General features: G+C 37.9%; 1 protein-coding gene across 1 annotated transcript in view; it reads right to left on the reverse strand.

Annotated features, from left to right (window-relative positions):
- The window catches only part of MALRD1 (MAM and LDL receptor class A domain containing 1), a gene marked incomplete at its 5' end in the record, with an annotated part of 847,841 nt that overhangs the window by 747,732 nt on the left and 84,313 nt on the right, over positions 1 to 15,796 (reverse strand). Inside the window, 2 exons of the mRNA XM_035729081.1 lie at positions 10,522 to 10,665; positions 11,333 to 11,434. Coding sequence (XP_035584974.1) covers positions 10,522 to 10,665; positions 11,333 to 11,434 — 246 coding nt within the window. The remainder of the gene's footprint in view (positions 1 to 10,521; positions 10,666 to 11,332; positions 11,435 to 15,796) is intronic.

Here is a 15,796-nt window from a genome sequence, read left to right on the forward strand (position 1 = left end):
TACGGGTCTCAGACACAAAGAGAAAATCCTGAAAGCAGTGCGGGAAAAGACGTCTGTAACCTACGATGGTAGAAACATTAGATTTGCAACAGACCTATCCACAGAGATCTGACAGGCCAGAAAAGACTGGAATGATATATTCAGAGCACTGAATGAGAAAAATATGCAGCCAAGAATACTATATCCAGCTAGGCTGTGATTGAAAATAGAAGGAGAGATGAAAATCTTCCAGGACAAACAAAAACTAAAGGAATTTGCAAACACAAAAACCAGCCCTAAAAGAAATACTGAAAGGGGTCCTTTAAGCAAAGAGAGAGCCTAAAAGCAACATATACTAGAAAGGAACACTGACAATATACAGTAACTGTCACCTTACAGGCAACAATGGCACTAAATTCACATCTTTCAATAGTTACCCTGAATGTAAATGAGCTAAATGCCCCAATCAAAAGACACAGGCTATCAGATTGGATAGAAAAAAAACAAGACCCATCAGTATGCTGTCTGCAAGAGACTCACTTTATACCCAAAGACACCTCCAGATTGAAAGTGAGGGGGTGGAAACCATTTACCATGCTAATGGAACCAAAAGAAAGCTGGGGTGGCAATCCTTATAGCAGACAAATTAGATTTTAAACCAAAGACTATAATAAGAGATGAGGAAGGACACTATATCCTACTTAAAGGGTCTATCCAACAAGAAGATCTAACAACTGTAAATATCTATGCCCCTAATATGGGAGCAGCCAACTACATAAGCCAATTAATAACAAAAGCAAAGAAACACATTGACAACAATACAATAATAGTGGGGGACTTTAACACCCCCCTCACTGAAATGGACAGATCATCTAAGCAAAAGATCAACAAGGAAATAAAGACTTTAAATGACACACTGGACCAAATGGACTTCACAGACATATTCAGAACATTCCATCCCAAAGCAACAGAACACATTCTTCTCTAGTGCCCATGGAACATTCTCCAGAATTGATCACATCCTAGGTCACAAATCAGGTCTCAAGCAGTACCAAAAGACTGAGATCATTCCCTGCATATTTTCGGACCACAATGCTTTGAAACTAGAATTCAATCACAGAGGAAATTCAGAAAGAACTCAAGTCCATGGAGGCTAAAGAGCATCCTACTAAAGAATGAATGGGTCAACCAGGAAATTAAAGAAGAATTTAAAAAATTCATGGAAACAAATGAAAATGAAAACACAATGGTTCAAAATCTTTGGGATACTCCAAAGGCGGTCCTAAGAGGAAAGTATATATCAATACAAGCCTTTCTCAAGAAACAGGAAAGGTCTCAAATACACAACCTAACCCTACACCTAAAGGAGCTGGAGAAAGAACAGCAAAGAAAGCCTAAACCCAAGAGGAGAAGAGAAATAATAAAGATCAGAGCAGAAATCAATGAAATAGAAACCAAAGGAACAGTAGACCAGATCAACAAAACTAGGAGCTGGTTCTTTGAAAGAATTAATAAGATTGATAAACCTCTGACCAGACTTATCAAAAAGAAAAGAGAAATGACCCAAATCAATAAAATCATGAATGAAAGAGGCGCGATCACAACCAACACCAAAGAAATACAAACAATTATAAGAACATATTAAGAGCAACTATATGCCAGCAAATTAGATAACCTGGAAGAAATGGATACATTCCTAAAGATGTATAAATTACCAAAACTGAACCAGGAAGAAATAGAAAACCTAAACAGACCTATAACCACTAAGGAAATTGAAGCAGTCATCAAAAATCTCCCAACAAACAAGAGCCCAGGGCCAGATGGCTTCCCAGGGGAATTCTACCAAACATTTAAAGAAGAATTAATACCTATTCTTCTGAAACTGTTCCAAGAAATAGAAATGGAAGGAAAACTTCCAAATTCGTTTTATGAGGCCACCATTACCTTGATCCCAAAACCAGACAAAGACCCCATCAAAAAGGAGAATTACAGACCAATATCCCTGATGAACATGGATGCAAATATTCTCACCAAAACTAGACAATAGGATCCAACAGTACATTGAAAGGATTATTCACCACGGCCAAGTGGGATTTATCCCTGGGCTGCCAGGTTGGTTCAAGATCCACAAATCAATCAATGTGATACAATAATTAATAAAAGAACAAGAACCATATAATCCTCTCAATAGATGCAGAAAAAGCATTTGACAAGTACAGCATCCTTTATTTTTTTTATTTGACAGAGAGACAGTGAGAGAGGGAGCACAAGCAGGGGGAGAGGGAGAGAGAGAAGCAAGCTTCCCGCAGAGCAGGGAGCCCAATGCAGGGCTTGATCCCAGGACCCTGGGATCATGACCTGAGCCAAAGGCAGACGCTTAACGACTGAGCCACCCAGGCACCCCAGTACAGCATCCTTTCTTGATTAAACTCTTCAGAGTGTAGGGATAGACGGCATATACCTCAACATCCTAAAAGCCATCTATGAAAAACACACAGCGAATATCATTCTCAATGGGGAAAAACTGAGAGCTTTCCCCCTAAGGTCAGGAATAAGGCAGCGATGTCCACTATCACCACTGCTATTCAACATAGTATTAGAAGTCCTAGACACAGCAATCAGACAACAAAAAGAAATAAAGGGCATCCAAATCAGCAAAGAAGAAGTCAAACACTCACTCTTTGCAGATGAAATGATACTTTATGTGGAAAACCCAAAAGACTCCACCCCAAAACTGCTAGAACTCATACAGGAATTCAGTAAAGTAGCAGGATATAAAATCAATGCACAGAAGTCAATGGCATTCCTATACACCAACAAGACTGAAGAAAGAGAAATTAAGGAGTCAATCCCATTTACAATTGCACCCAAAACCATAAGATATCTAGGAAGAAATCTAACTAAAGAGGCAAAGGATCTGTACTCAGAAAACTATAAAATACTCATGAAAGAAATTGAGGAAGACACAAAGAAATGGAAAAATGTTCCATGTTCATGGATTGGAAGAACAAATATTGTGAAGATGTCAATGCTACCTAGAGCAATCTACACATTCAGTGCAATCCCTATCAAAATACCATCCACTTTTCTCAAAGAAATGGAACAAATAATCCTAAAATCTGTATGGAACCAGAAAAGACCCCAAATAGCCAGAGGAATGTTGAAAAAGAAAAGCAAAGCTGGTGGCATCACAATTCCGGACTTCCAGCTCTACCACAAAGCTGTCATCATTAAGACAGTATGGTACTGGCACAAAACAGACACATTGATCAATGGAACAGAATAGAGAGCCCAGAAATGGACCCTCAACTCTATGGTCAACTCATCTTTGACAAAGCAGGAAAGAATGTCCAATGGAAAAAAGACAGTCTCTTCAACAAATGGTATTGGGAAAATTGGACAGCCACATGCAGAAGAATGAAACTGGACCACTTCCTTACACCACACACAATAATAGACTCCAAATGGTTGAAAGACCTCAATGTGAGACAGGAGTCCATCAACATCCTAGAGGAGAACACAGGCAGCAACTTCTTCGAACTCAGCTGCAGCAACTTCTTCATAGTAACATCGCCAAAGGCAACGGAAGTAAGGGCAAAAATGAACTATTTGGACTTCATCAAGATATGAAGCTTTTGCACAGCAAAAGAAACAGTCAACAAAACCAAAAGACAACCGACAGAATGAGAGAAGATATTTGCAAATGACATATCAGATAAAGGGCTAGTATCCAATATCAATAAAGAACTTATCAAATTCAACACCCAAAGAACAAAGGATCCAATCAAGAAATGGGCAGAAGACATGAACAGACATTTTTCCAAAGAATACATCCAAATGGCCAAGAGACACATGAAAAAGTGTTCAACATCGCTTCGCATCAGGGAAATCCAAATCAAAACCTCAATGAGATACCACCTCACACCAGTCAGAATGTCTAAAATTAACAAGTCAGGAAGTGACAGATGTTGGTGGGGATGCAGAGAAAGGGAAACCCTCCTACACTGTTGATGGGAATGCAAGCTGGTGCAGCCACTCTGGAAAACAATATGAAGGTTCCTCAAAGAGTTGAAGATATAGCTACCATATGATACAGCAATTGCACTACTAGGTATTTACCCCAAAGATACAAATGTAGGATTGGAAGGGGTAAGTGCACCCCGATGTTTATAGCAGCAATGTCCACAAAGCCAAACTGTGGAAAGAGCCAAGATGTCCATCAACAGATGAATGGATAAAGAAGAGGTGGTGTATATATATATATATATATATATATATATATATATATAATGGAATATTATGCAGCCATCAAAAAGAATGAAATCTTGCCATTTGCAATGATGTGGATGGAACTGGAGGGTATTATGCTGAGCAAAATAAGTCAATCAGAGAAAGACATGTACCATATAATCTTACTGATATAAGGAATTCTTAATTTCAGTAAAGAAACTGAGAGTTGCTGCAGTGGCGGGGGGTGGGAGGGATGGGGTGGCTGGGTGATAGACATTGGGGAGGGTATGTGCTATGGTGAGCACTGTGAATTGCATAAGGCTGTTGAATCACAGACGTGTACCTCTGAAACAAATAATAATTATATGTTAAAAAAAGAAAATAGTAGGAAGGGAAAAATGAAGGGTTGGAAATCGGAGGGGGAGACGAACCATGAGAGACTATGGACACTGAGAAACAAACTGAGGGTTCTAGAGAGGAGAGGTGTGGGGGGATGGGTTAGCCTGGTGATGGGTATTAAAGAGGCACATATTGAATGGAGCACTGGGTGTTATATGCAAACATGAATCATGGAACACTACATCAAAAACTAATGATGTAATATATGGTGATTTATATAACATAATAAAATAAAAAATAAATTAATTAAAATAAAAAAATAAACCACGATAATTCATAAGTTAAGAGCTCTAAAGGAAAAAAGTAGAAACATGCAGAAAAAGATAGACAATGTAGTCAGAGAGATGGAAATTCTAAGAAAGAATAAAAAATGCTAGAGACCAAACCAAACCAAACAAAACAAAACAATGTAACAGAAATGAAGATTGCCTTTAATAGGGTCCATCTCTTGATTTCAGCTCAGGTCATGATCTTAGGGTCATGAGATCGAACCCCACATAGGCCTCCAATCTCAATGCAGAGTCTGTTTGAGATTCTCAATCTCTCTCCCTCGCCCTCTGCACCCCCCCAATTCACGCGTGCACTCTCTCTGTCTCTCTTAAATAAACAAATAGAATCTTTAAAAAATAATGAAGAAATAAACACTTTCTCAGACAAATGAAAATTGAGAGAATTTGTAGCCAATAGACCTGTTTTGTTAAGTAATGTTAGGAAAAGAAGATGGCAGCAGCATAGGAGGACCATAGGCTTGTCTTGTCCCATGAACACAACTAGATAACTATCAAATCATCCTAAATACCCCAGAAATTGAGCCAAAGACTGACAGAACAAACTCCATAAGTAAAGGAAGAGAGAAGGTCACACTGAAGAAGTTAGAAAGTGGAGATGTGGTTTAGAGGAGAAATGGTTGGTGGGTGCTGCAGAGGGGAAGGAGCCATGGTCACCAAGAATGGTAAGAGATAGAAGAGTACACAGGGAAATGCACAAAGAGAAAGTTTCCCCAAAGTCATTGACTTGGAAAAAAAGAGGGACTGAATTTTGTGAGTTCTTGCAACTAGGAGGGCTTAAAGTCTTAAGTTTTAAAGGTCAGTGAGCTTGGCTGGGATAGAGCCCAGAGAGCACTGTGTTACTTCTAGAGAGAAGGCAGGCAAACAACCTGAGGGCAGACAGTGCAGAAACATTGATCTAAAGAACGCATAGGGAATACAGTGGGGAGATTATTCGCTCTTCTCAGAACACATCCATGAAAGGCAGATTTCACTGAGATGTCTCTCCAGGAACAATGGAGTTGGCTGACACCACTTCCCTCCCCCATCTCCCAGCATAAACACAGAGCCACCCAAGGGAAGCAGCTTGGCACCAATACTACCTACCTAACTTGCTAACACTAAGCTTCACACCCCTGCACTCTGACAGAACTGCTCTTCTCAGTCAAGCATGCCTCAGTTGTAACACAGCAGTCCCTTCCCCAGAAGACCAGCACAAACCCCTGCCCACATCATGTCTTTTGGCCAGAAGAGTTCTGGAGGGGTTCAGTTCTGGTGGAAGTGGTTTCAGGTCTCATTTCACAAGCAGACCAGACCACTCCTAGTTAAAACTTGTCACATTCAGGCCAGGAACCAAGCACTGCCCACAGCAGACGAGAGCCTCTGCAGATGACTGGCCTGAAGGATAGAGCAGCAAGAACACAATAGCAGAGTGCATTCAGCACATTCCAGAGATGCTCCCTGAAGTGCCAGGACCTTGACACTACATGACCTCTTCTTCATGGCCATTATATTCAGGAGGAGTCATAAGAGGCTTTTCTAACACAAAGAAGAAGCCAGAGACTTAGACAAAAGGCCAAGATGGAGGAATTGATCCCAAGTGAAAGAACAAGATAAGGCCACAGCCAGAAATATAAATGAAACAGATATAAGTAACACCCCTGATGGAGAATTTAAAACAACAATCATAAGGATACTCATCGTGCTTGAGAAAAGAATAAAAGACATTAGTGAGACCCTTAACACAGAGATAAAGGGGTTAAAAAAGAATCAGAGATGAAGAGTGCAATAAATTAGATTGGAAACAGACTTGATGCAATGAACAGCAGGCTAGAAAAAGCAGAGAAACGAATTAGTAATGTAGAAGACAAAATAATGGAATATAATGAAGCTGAACAAAAGAGAGGAAGAATTATGCAACAAAATAAGAGACTTCGGGAACTCAGTGACTCCATCATAAGTAATAACATTCAGATTATGGGAGTCTTGGAAGAAGAGGAGAGAGAAAGGGGGGCAGAAATATATTTCAAGAAATAATAGCAAAAAGGTTCCCTAATCTGGGGAATGAAACAGATATCTAGATCCAGGAGGCACTGAGAACTCCCATCAAGATCAACAAAATAGGCCAACACATATTGTAATCAAATTTGCAAAATATAGTGATAAAGAAAAAAATCTAGAAGTCCTTAACTTACACGGGAAAACCCATAAGGCTAGCTAGAGATTTCTAGAAATTTCCCAACAGAATCTCTGCAAGCCAGAAGAGAGTGGCATGATATATTCAAAGTGCTGACTGGGAAAAATCTGCAGCCAAGAATACTCTATCTAGCAAGACTCTCATTTAGAATAGAGAGATGAAGAGTTTCCCCGACAAACAAAAACTATAGGAGTTTGTGACACTAAAACTACCCTGCAAGAAATTGTAAAGGGGACTCTGCATACAAAAGAGAGACCAAAATTGACAAAAACAAGAAAGGATCAGAGAACATCTCCAGAAGCGAGAATAAAACAGTAATGAAATGTCAATAAATATATATCTATCAATAATTACTTTGAATGTAAATGGACTAAATACTCCATTAAGAAGACATAGAGTGTCAGAAAGGATAAAAAATAAGACCTGTCTATTAGATTTAGGTTCTTTAAACCTAAAAACTCCTATAGATTGAAAGTGAGGGGATGGAGAAACATTTACCATGAAAATGGATGCCAGAAGAAAGCAGGAGTAGCGATGCATATATTAGACAAACTCGATTTTATTTTTTTAGAGATTTACTTATTTATTTTAGAGAGAGGGGGAGAGCATGCAAGCAGGAGGAGGGGCAGTGTGAGAGGGAGAGAATCTCAAGCAGACTCTGCACTAACTGTGGAGCCTGACATGGGACTCAATCTCAGGACCCTGAGATCATGACCTGAGCCAAAACTAAGAATAAGATACCCAACTGACTGAGCCAGGCCCCCAGACAAACTGGATTTTAAACCAAAGACTATAGCAAAAGATGAAGAAGGGCACCATATCATAATAAAGGGGACAATCCAACAAGAAGATGTAACAATTGTTAATATTTATGGACCCAATATGGGAGCACCCAAATATATAAAACAATAACAAACATGAACTAATTGATAATAATACAGTAATAATAGGGAACTTTAACACCCCACTTACATCAATGGACAGATTATCTAAACAGAAAATAAACAAGGAAACAACGGCTTTGAAATTCTTCAAAGAGAAGGAAAATGATACCCGTCAGAAACTCAGATCTAAATAAAGGGAGGAACAGTATTAGGAAAGCAATAAATAAAACACATCAGTAGCTTCCAAGTTTTGGCAAAATCTTTTAATTACAATTTTCTTAATTGATCTAAAAGAGAACAGTTTGTTCAAATAGTAACAGCCAGAAGGTATTTGATGATTATAGTTTGCATATAAGTGAAATGAATGACAACAATGATGCAAGGGACAGGGGGGAGGAATTAGGAATATTTTGTTACTATAAGATACTTGCATTGCATGAAGAAATATAAGCTATTTGAAAGTGGAGTTAGATTAGTTGTAAATGAAGTTCACGAGCTCAGAGCAAGCACTAAAAAACGGGTAATAAAGGAAGTATAACTGAAATACTAAAAAAGGAAACAAAAAAGAAGCATATAAAATCCTCATTTAAAACTACAAAGGCATAAGAGAAGTGGAAGACAAAATTAAGAACAAAGAACAAGGGCAGCGAATAGAAAACGCTAACACACAGACCCCTAGAACATATATTTAGTAGGAACTCAAGAGAACCAGAACAGAGGGACTAAAAGAGAATTACTAGAAAAGAATAACATACCATTTCCACAAGTGATGAAATACATGCATTCTGAGCACTGAAAAATCTAAATAAAAATATATTCATGATCTGTACTCATCATAGTGACATTTTCAAACATTAGAGATAAATATTTTTTAAAAAATCTGCATAACACTGAAAATTAGATGGGCTCAGACTTCTAAATGACTACAGTAAATATCAGGAAATCAAGAACCATCACCATGTACTTAGAAATAAAATAAACAGACTTTCTTTCGAAAATTGTCTGACTTGATTGATTATTATTTAGGAGTGAGGCCATTAAAAATATTTTAAGTTTATAACATAAATATTAAGCAAGCCCATCACCACAGATCTTTTCTAAATAAAAGAACAATTAATTAGTCAGTAAACCTTTTCAAGAAGGAAAAGAAATCAAGGACATGAAATAAAAGAAACAGTGGTGAATAAAGAAAATGATAGGGATGCCTGGGTGGCTCAATTGATTAAGCATCTGCATTCAGCTCAGGTCATGATCCCAGGGTCCTGGCATCAAGCCCTTTGTTGGGCTCCCGGTTTAGCAGGGGAGTCTGCTTCTCCCTCTGCCTCTGCCCCTCACGTGGGCTTGTGCTCTCTCTCTCTCCCTCAAATAAATAAATAAAATCTTAAAAAAAAAGAAAGAAAATGATAAAGATAAAAGACCAAAAACCAAAGACCTTAACAAACTTACTTCACCAAAGAAGATATATGGATGGCAAATAAGCATATGAAATGGTGCTCCATATCATAAGGCATTAGGGAAATGCAAACCAAAACAAAGAGATACCACTACACACCTATTAGCATGGCCAGAATCTGGGACACAGACAATGCCAAATGCTGGAGAGGATGTAAAGCAACAAGATCTCTCATTCATTGCTGATGGGAATGAAAAATGGTTACCTTCACTTTGGAAGACAGCTTGGCAGTTTCTTACAAAACTAAACATATTCTTACTATGTGATCCAGCAATCATGGTCCTTAGCATTTACCCAAAAGAGTTGAAAACTTAGATCCACACAAAAACCTTCACATGGATGTTTATAGCAGCTGTATTCATAATTGCCAAACACTTGGAAGCAACCAATATGTCCTTCAGTAGGTGAATAAGCTCTGGTACATCCAGACAATGGAATATGATTTACTATTAAAAAGAAATAAGCTATCAAGCCATGAAAAAACATAGAGGAACCTTAAATGTGTATTACTAAATGAAGGAAGTCAATCTAAAAAGGCTACCTATTGTATAATTCCAACTATATGACATTCTGGAAAAGGCAAAACTATGGAGAAAGTAAAATCTACACGGAAGCAGAAAAAAATAGCTATTACTTTCTGCTGTAATAAAATTTTAAATTACTAATTTAAGAAAAGACTAACAATATGCCCCCTCAAAAAAAGAAAAAAAGAAAGAAAGAAAGAAAAGCAGTGGAAAGAAAAATAAACAGAAATCACAAATTTAATGTTAGACTAAGAGAAAGAAACTCATTGACACCAGTGAAAGGGAGAGCTAGTACATTTTGATAGAAGCCTTTTAATACTTTTCCTTTTGGTTCCCACAGAATCTATTATCTCCTGATGATAAGAAAATAATGAAATTTACAAAATGAAAAGGTAACCTAGTATAAGTCTTCCTTTACACTGTTGGTAATAAGATTCTTTACTTTCACTATCTATGGCAAATATAGTTTCAATAAAATGTACTCAGTATCTTAATCAAGACCCCTGATGAAATGTCTTCATACCACTTACAATAAATCACAATTCTGAAAATAATATATAAAGAATATTATTATTTTTTTACTTCCTACCTTCATCACTACTTTGATCCTGCTGGAGTATAGATTGTAACGCGGGAACTTCTCTTGCTTTTGTGCGCATCCAGGAAATTTGCCCAGCAGATGTTTCTGACACCCAGTCACACATGTCAAATTCAAATCCACAGACCTGATACACTACAGAGAGGCGGAAAAGATAATGATGGACCATCATAGTCTACTAGAATGGCTGCTTAGCCATAGGTGTTGTAATCAGGCTTAACACACACACACACACACACACACACACACACACACACACACACACACACACTAATTCATACTTAGAAATTTTGGTTCAACAAGCCTTGGAGTATACCAGCATAACTGTTTTTCAAAAGCTCGTCCTTGATCCAGATGGGCATCCTCCCAAAGGAAAACCATTGCCATTCAAAAGTGAAAAGATGTTTTCACTTCTTCTTATACCACTGCTCCAGTCACAATTTTTTTAAATGGCATACATACTCTCTGACCTGACCTATGTTATGGAACTAAGTTAGTTTAAATCATTTGCTAATCATAATCACATTGAAATTTTAAAGAAGAAACACTGGATATAATTCAAAGATGGTCTTTAATAGAACTATTTTACAGAACAACATCACCTTAAGTTGACATATTTAGTATCTTTCATGCTTTGAATAAACCACAGACTACCAATAACACTTCAGCTAAACTTAGCACATAAATAGCAACAAAGTTTGGCAAATGAGTATCCGTAGTAGTGGTCTGAATTACCACCAGTGGTCCCAGTCTCACAGATGGCTACATAACATCTCGGTGGGCATCTCAATTCAACACTTACACCTCAATCCTTCATCTGTAGAATTAGAACTGCAGAGACTTGCATCTAGATGGCACGGTTCCTGCTCTGTATTCAGTGTTTCTGGACATGGTAAAATTTCATCTGTTAAATTTAAAGATTGGCAAGAAGTGAGATGTAGGTGCATCTGGAAAGACACATGCATTTCTTAAGACGTTAGCATTTGTTCTAGAAAGCACTCTCCACCCAATGCCTCTCTGTGGCAGCATCTCCCCTCAGGCAACCCCATTACACACAGAGAGAGACAGAAACAGAGAGAACAATACAACTATTCCAGTGCTTCTGGATTTTAACCAGATCTCTGTGGTGACTACCAAGCCCCCAAACCAAATCTTCCATGTTTCCATGGAAGTAACATGGCCTAATGTGGAAACAAAAAGCCTATCATTAGGAGCATGATCGAACATGTGTCATTTCTAACATAGGCTGTCCTTTTTAACTGGAAGCTGATCTACTGGAACTACTGTCCCTGCAATATTCTTCCATTGTGTCTGTTTCTCCCTCTATCGCCCTCCCAACACAGGGCTGGAAACTGGAGTAGGTACCCTTCCTGTCCTGTTGCCACTTCCAGACAATTCTCACTCTCCCCTCCTGAAATACCTGAGCTGCAATCCTGACAAGAACCAGGACCTCCAGGAAATTCACCACCTCCTGCAGCCTGCATCTGTGTGGCTGAAGGTGAGTGAGGGAGAGCCCACCGCCATGCTGACCGAAATGGTTTTATACCTGTGACTACTCGCTCCATTGCATTGTGGCCACCCCACCACATTTTCCTTTCTTTCTTTTTCCTCCATTCCTAGATAGCTATGCAAAACCCTTTACCCCCTCCTTCAACTTCCAATTCCTCCTTCCCCATCATCATTCTGATAATCATGTTGCTTCACATTTCACTGGGAAAATGAGAGGAAACAGCAGAAAATTTCACAAGTCCCACCACCCATCTCCCTGCCCATGTTTCTACAGAAAATCATCTCCTCTTCCCTGTTGTAGGAATCGTTCCAGCAATTTCCTCCCCTCTTTTACATCAACAGGTTTTCTTTCACTTCAGTACACAATGGGGCCAAAATTTCACCTGTCTTAAGAAAACCCTCTGACCCTCCAGCCCCCTCCAACTAACTTCGCTAAGTTCTACCTACTTACACTGACTTCAATGCCAATTCTTCTCCCCACATCGTTGTTCTAGTGAGGTATTTTGATTTTTTTTAATGAGGTAAAATTCACATCACATAAAATTCACCATTTTAACCATTTTAAAGTGTACAATCCAGTGACTCTAATACATTCACAATATTGTTCCATTATCACCACTAATTCCAAAACATTTTCATCACCCCAAAATAAAACCCATACCCATTATAAGTCATTCCCCATTCTCTGCTCCTCCTCAGACTCTGGCAATGACTAATCTCCTTTTCATCTCTATAGATTTGCCTCTTCTGGACATTTCATATAAATAGAATCATACAATATATGGATGACTTTGGTGTTCGACTTCTTTAACTTAGCATAACGTTTTCAAGGTTCATTCATGTTGTTGCATATATCAGAACTTTTTTTCTTTTCTGTACATTTACCACTCCACTGAAAGTGCATATATCAGCAAATGACCTCTATATCGTTAAATCCAACGTTTAATTTTTCCTCCTTGTCACACCTGACATGTCAGTATATTGGTCATAGTTGATCATTCCCTTTTTCTTGAAACCTTTTCTTCGCTAGGTTCTGATACATGATTCTCTCCTGGTTTTCCTCTTAAATTACTAGCTGTTCATTCTCAGTCGCCTTTGCTGGTTTTCCCTCATTTCCTCCACATTACACAAAGTAACATGAAAATGCCCCAGAGCTCAATCCTTGGATCTCTTCTCTTCTCCACATCCACAATCTTGTTAATATCACCTCATCTTGTGCACTTAAAACACTTCCTAAATGCCAATGACCCATAAAATTATATTTCAGGCCCAGCTTCACTGGACTCCAATATACACATCCCGTTGCGGTCTTGGCCTTTTCATCTGGAGGGCTAACATGCATCTTGATAGAAATGGGTCTAAAACTAAATGTCTGATTCTGTCTACCCAGACTTTGTCCTCCCGCTTTTCTTCCCATCTCAGCTCATAACAATGCCATCCATCCTACTTCAGGAAGAAATCTGGATCCATGACCCATCTCTCGCTCTCACCCAGCATGCCATCCATCAGCACATCTTTCCTTTACCTATAAAACAACATCCAGAATCTCACTATGTCCTACCACCTCTACCACTACTACCAATTCTGACTCAAGGGAATATCAGTCTTTCTGGATTACACTAATAACTTCTTATTTTGCCCCCTTGTTGCTGCCTGTGCCCCCTTCTGACTTTTTAAATATGTGAAGCAGATCACGTCTCCTCTGCTCAAAATTGCTACACAGGTTTCTGTCCTTCACAGAATAAATGCAGAAGCCCTTACCATGATCTTCCTCATACAAACCAGGAAGACTCTTGCCTTAGGACCTTTGCATTTACGGTTCCTTCCAAAATATGCATGGTTTTCTCTCTCAACTCCTTGGGGATTTTTTTTTTTTTTTTTTGCTCATAAATATGTTCTCCATGTACCATGCCTGACTACTCTATTTAAAACTTCATCTTACCTTCACCTGGGGCACTTCTTATCTCGGCTTTCTGGTTTATTGTTCTCCACAGCACATGTCACCACTTGACATAAAATTTTGTTTTTATTTGTTTAGCGTCTTTCTCTCTTAACACAGGGATTGCTGTTTGTTTTTTTACTGCTATCTCCCCATTGTCTGAAACACATCTTGGCACAACATAGGTGCGCAATATATACTTGTCTAAGGATTGAATAAATACACGACCTAAGAACAATTCAACAAAATACTTGAAAATACCATAGATAGTGTGTAAATTGTTTACACTTTTATCTGGAATAAAATTGAAGCAACTAGTTATAAAACAATTTATGAACAACATCCATAAGCTGATTTCTTATAATGGGAGCTTATCAATGATGAATATGCAAAGCCTCTTGAATGTAAGATCCACTGAAAATAAAACGGCATAGGCAATTAAGGGAGTGTGGGTAATAAACGAAGCTAAGATTTGCACAATAACAATTAACATGAAACAATTAAAACTGTAATTTTTGTAGATTCACATAATAGCTGCAGATCTTCTGCCCCCTGGAGCTAAATAATTAAGTAGTGGCCATAGTTCAACTAAATGTTGTATATTATCTCTAATTTTTCACTATTTATACAAGACAAAAATAGCAAAATCGTCAAGTATAAATTACATGTATTAAAAATGTAGCTTGTGTCAATTGGTATGAAATATCTTTCACTAATGTCAACCATTATACTACCTTCGTCCTCCAAACTGGAATTTGTAACCATAAAAACAGTAGATGGGAGTATGAGTCAACAATCAATTAATCTCCTGGGCACCTCTTTGTATTTTAGTGCATTCAGTCTCAGAGCTCAAAACTATTTAATGATGTCAATTATCTATATTTATATTCATATGCATTTTCTCTACATCCCCACCCTCTTTCTTTCTCATTGTTGTATTACACCACAATCTAGCTGCAGAAAATTATTTTGGGGATTTTAAAATCCTCCCTCCATGATACGTGTTCATCAGGATGAAGCGTTGCTAACCATTTTAAGGTCTCTATGCCAATGAAGACACATTTCCTTCAAATCTTATCTTGTACAAGCAAGCGGTGTAAAATTGGCCAGACTCTCTCTCAGATGGTACAGAATGAAGTCCAAGTCTCAAGGCCATTGCAGTAAAAGTTATAATTGACATCCACTTTTGACTCCAGGGGTTTTAGACAATTTCTTTGTCAATTTTCTTAAATTAGTAATGAATTTCAAGGAACAGTTATTAGATCCTAAAAGGTAGCTAGAAGTTAATAAGACAAAAAAGGTAACTAACTAGGTCCTTAGTTATTTAACTGGATAATATGTATGCACCATTCAGGTTCTCATTAAAGTATGATTTGTGTATTTGGGGCCTTCATAAATGAGATGGAGGCAACATCCTGGCAAACCAATCTAAGAATATTCAGAGAATATTCACAATATTCTGATTATGAGCCACAGCATGCAATTTTTGTAATAAATTATAATAAGCAATTTATTGAAAAATCATTGAGTAAACATATTTATTCACAGTCACAAAGCTAGACTTTTCTTTCATATATGCTACTTTCGTAAAGTCTAAAAAGATCCTTCTTTCAATGAATGTGCATGAATTTTCTTGGAAAAGGGCAGTAGTTAGAATGATACTGTTTGAAGGTGTGGGGAAAAATCTAAAGGAGTTCTCTAATATTAGAAAAAGAATTTAGTTGAATTGTACAACTTACCAAATGTTCAGATACCATAAGGATACCTATACCTATACCATATGCACTTTTATAAAGTTGTTCACATTTTTATAGTAAA

The sequence above is a fragment of the Zalophus californianus genome, chromosome 9 (genome assembly GCF_009762305.2).
Source record: "Zalophus californianus isolate mZalCal1 chromosome 9, mZalCal1.pri.v2, whole genome shotgun sequence".
Classification (NCBI taxonomy): Eukaryota; Metazoa; Chordata; class Mammalia; order Carnivora; family Otariidae; genus Zalophus; species Zalophus californianus.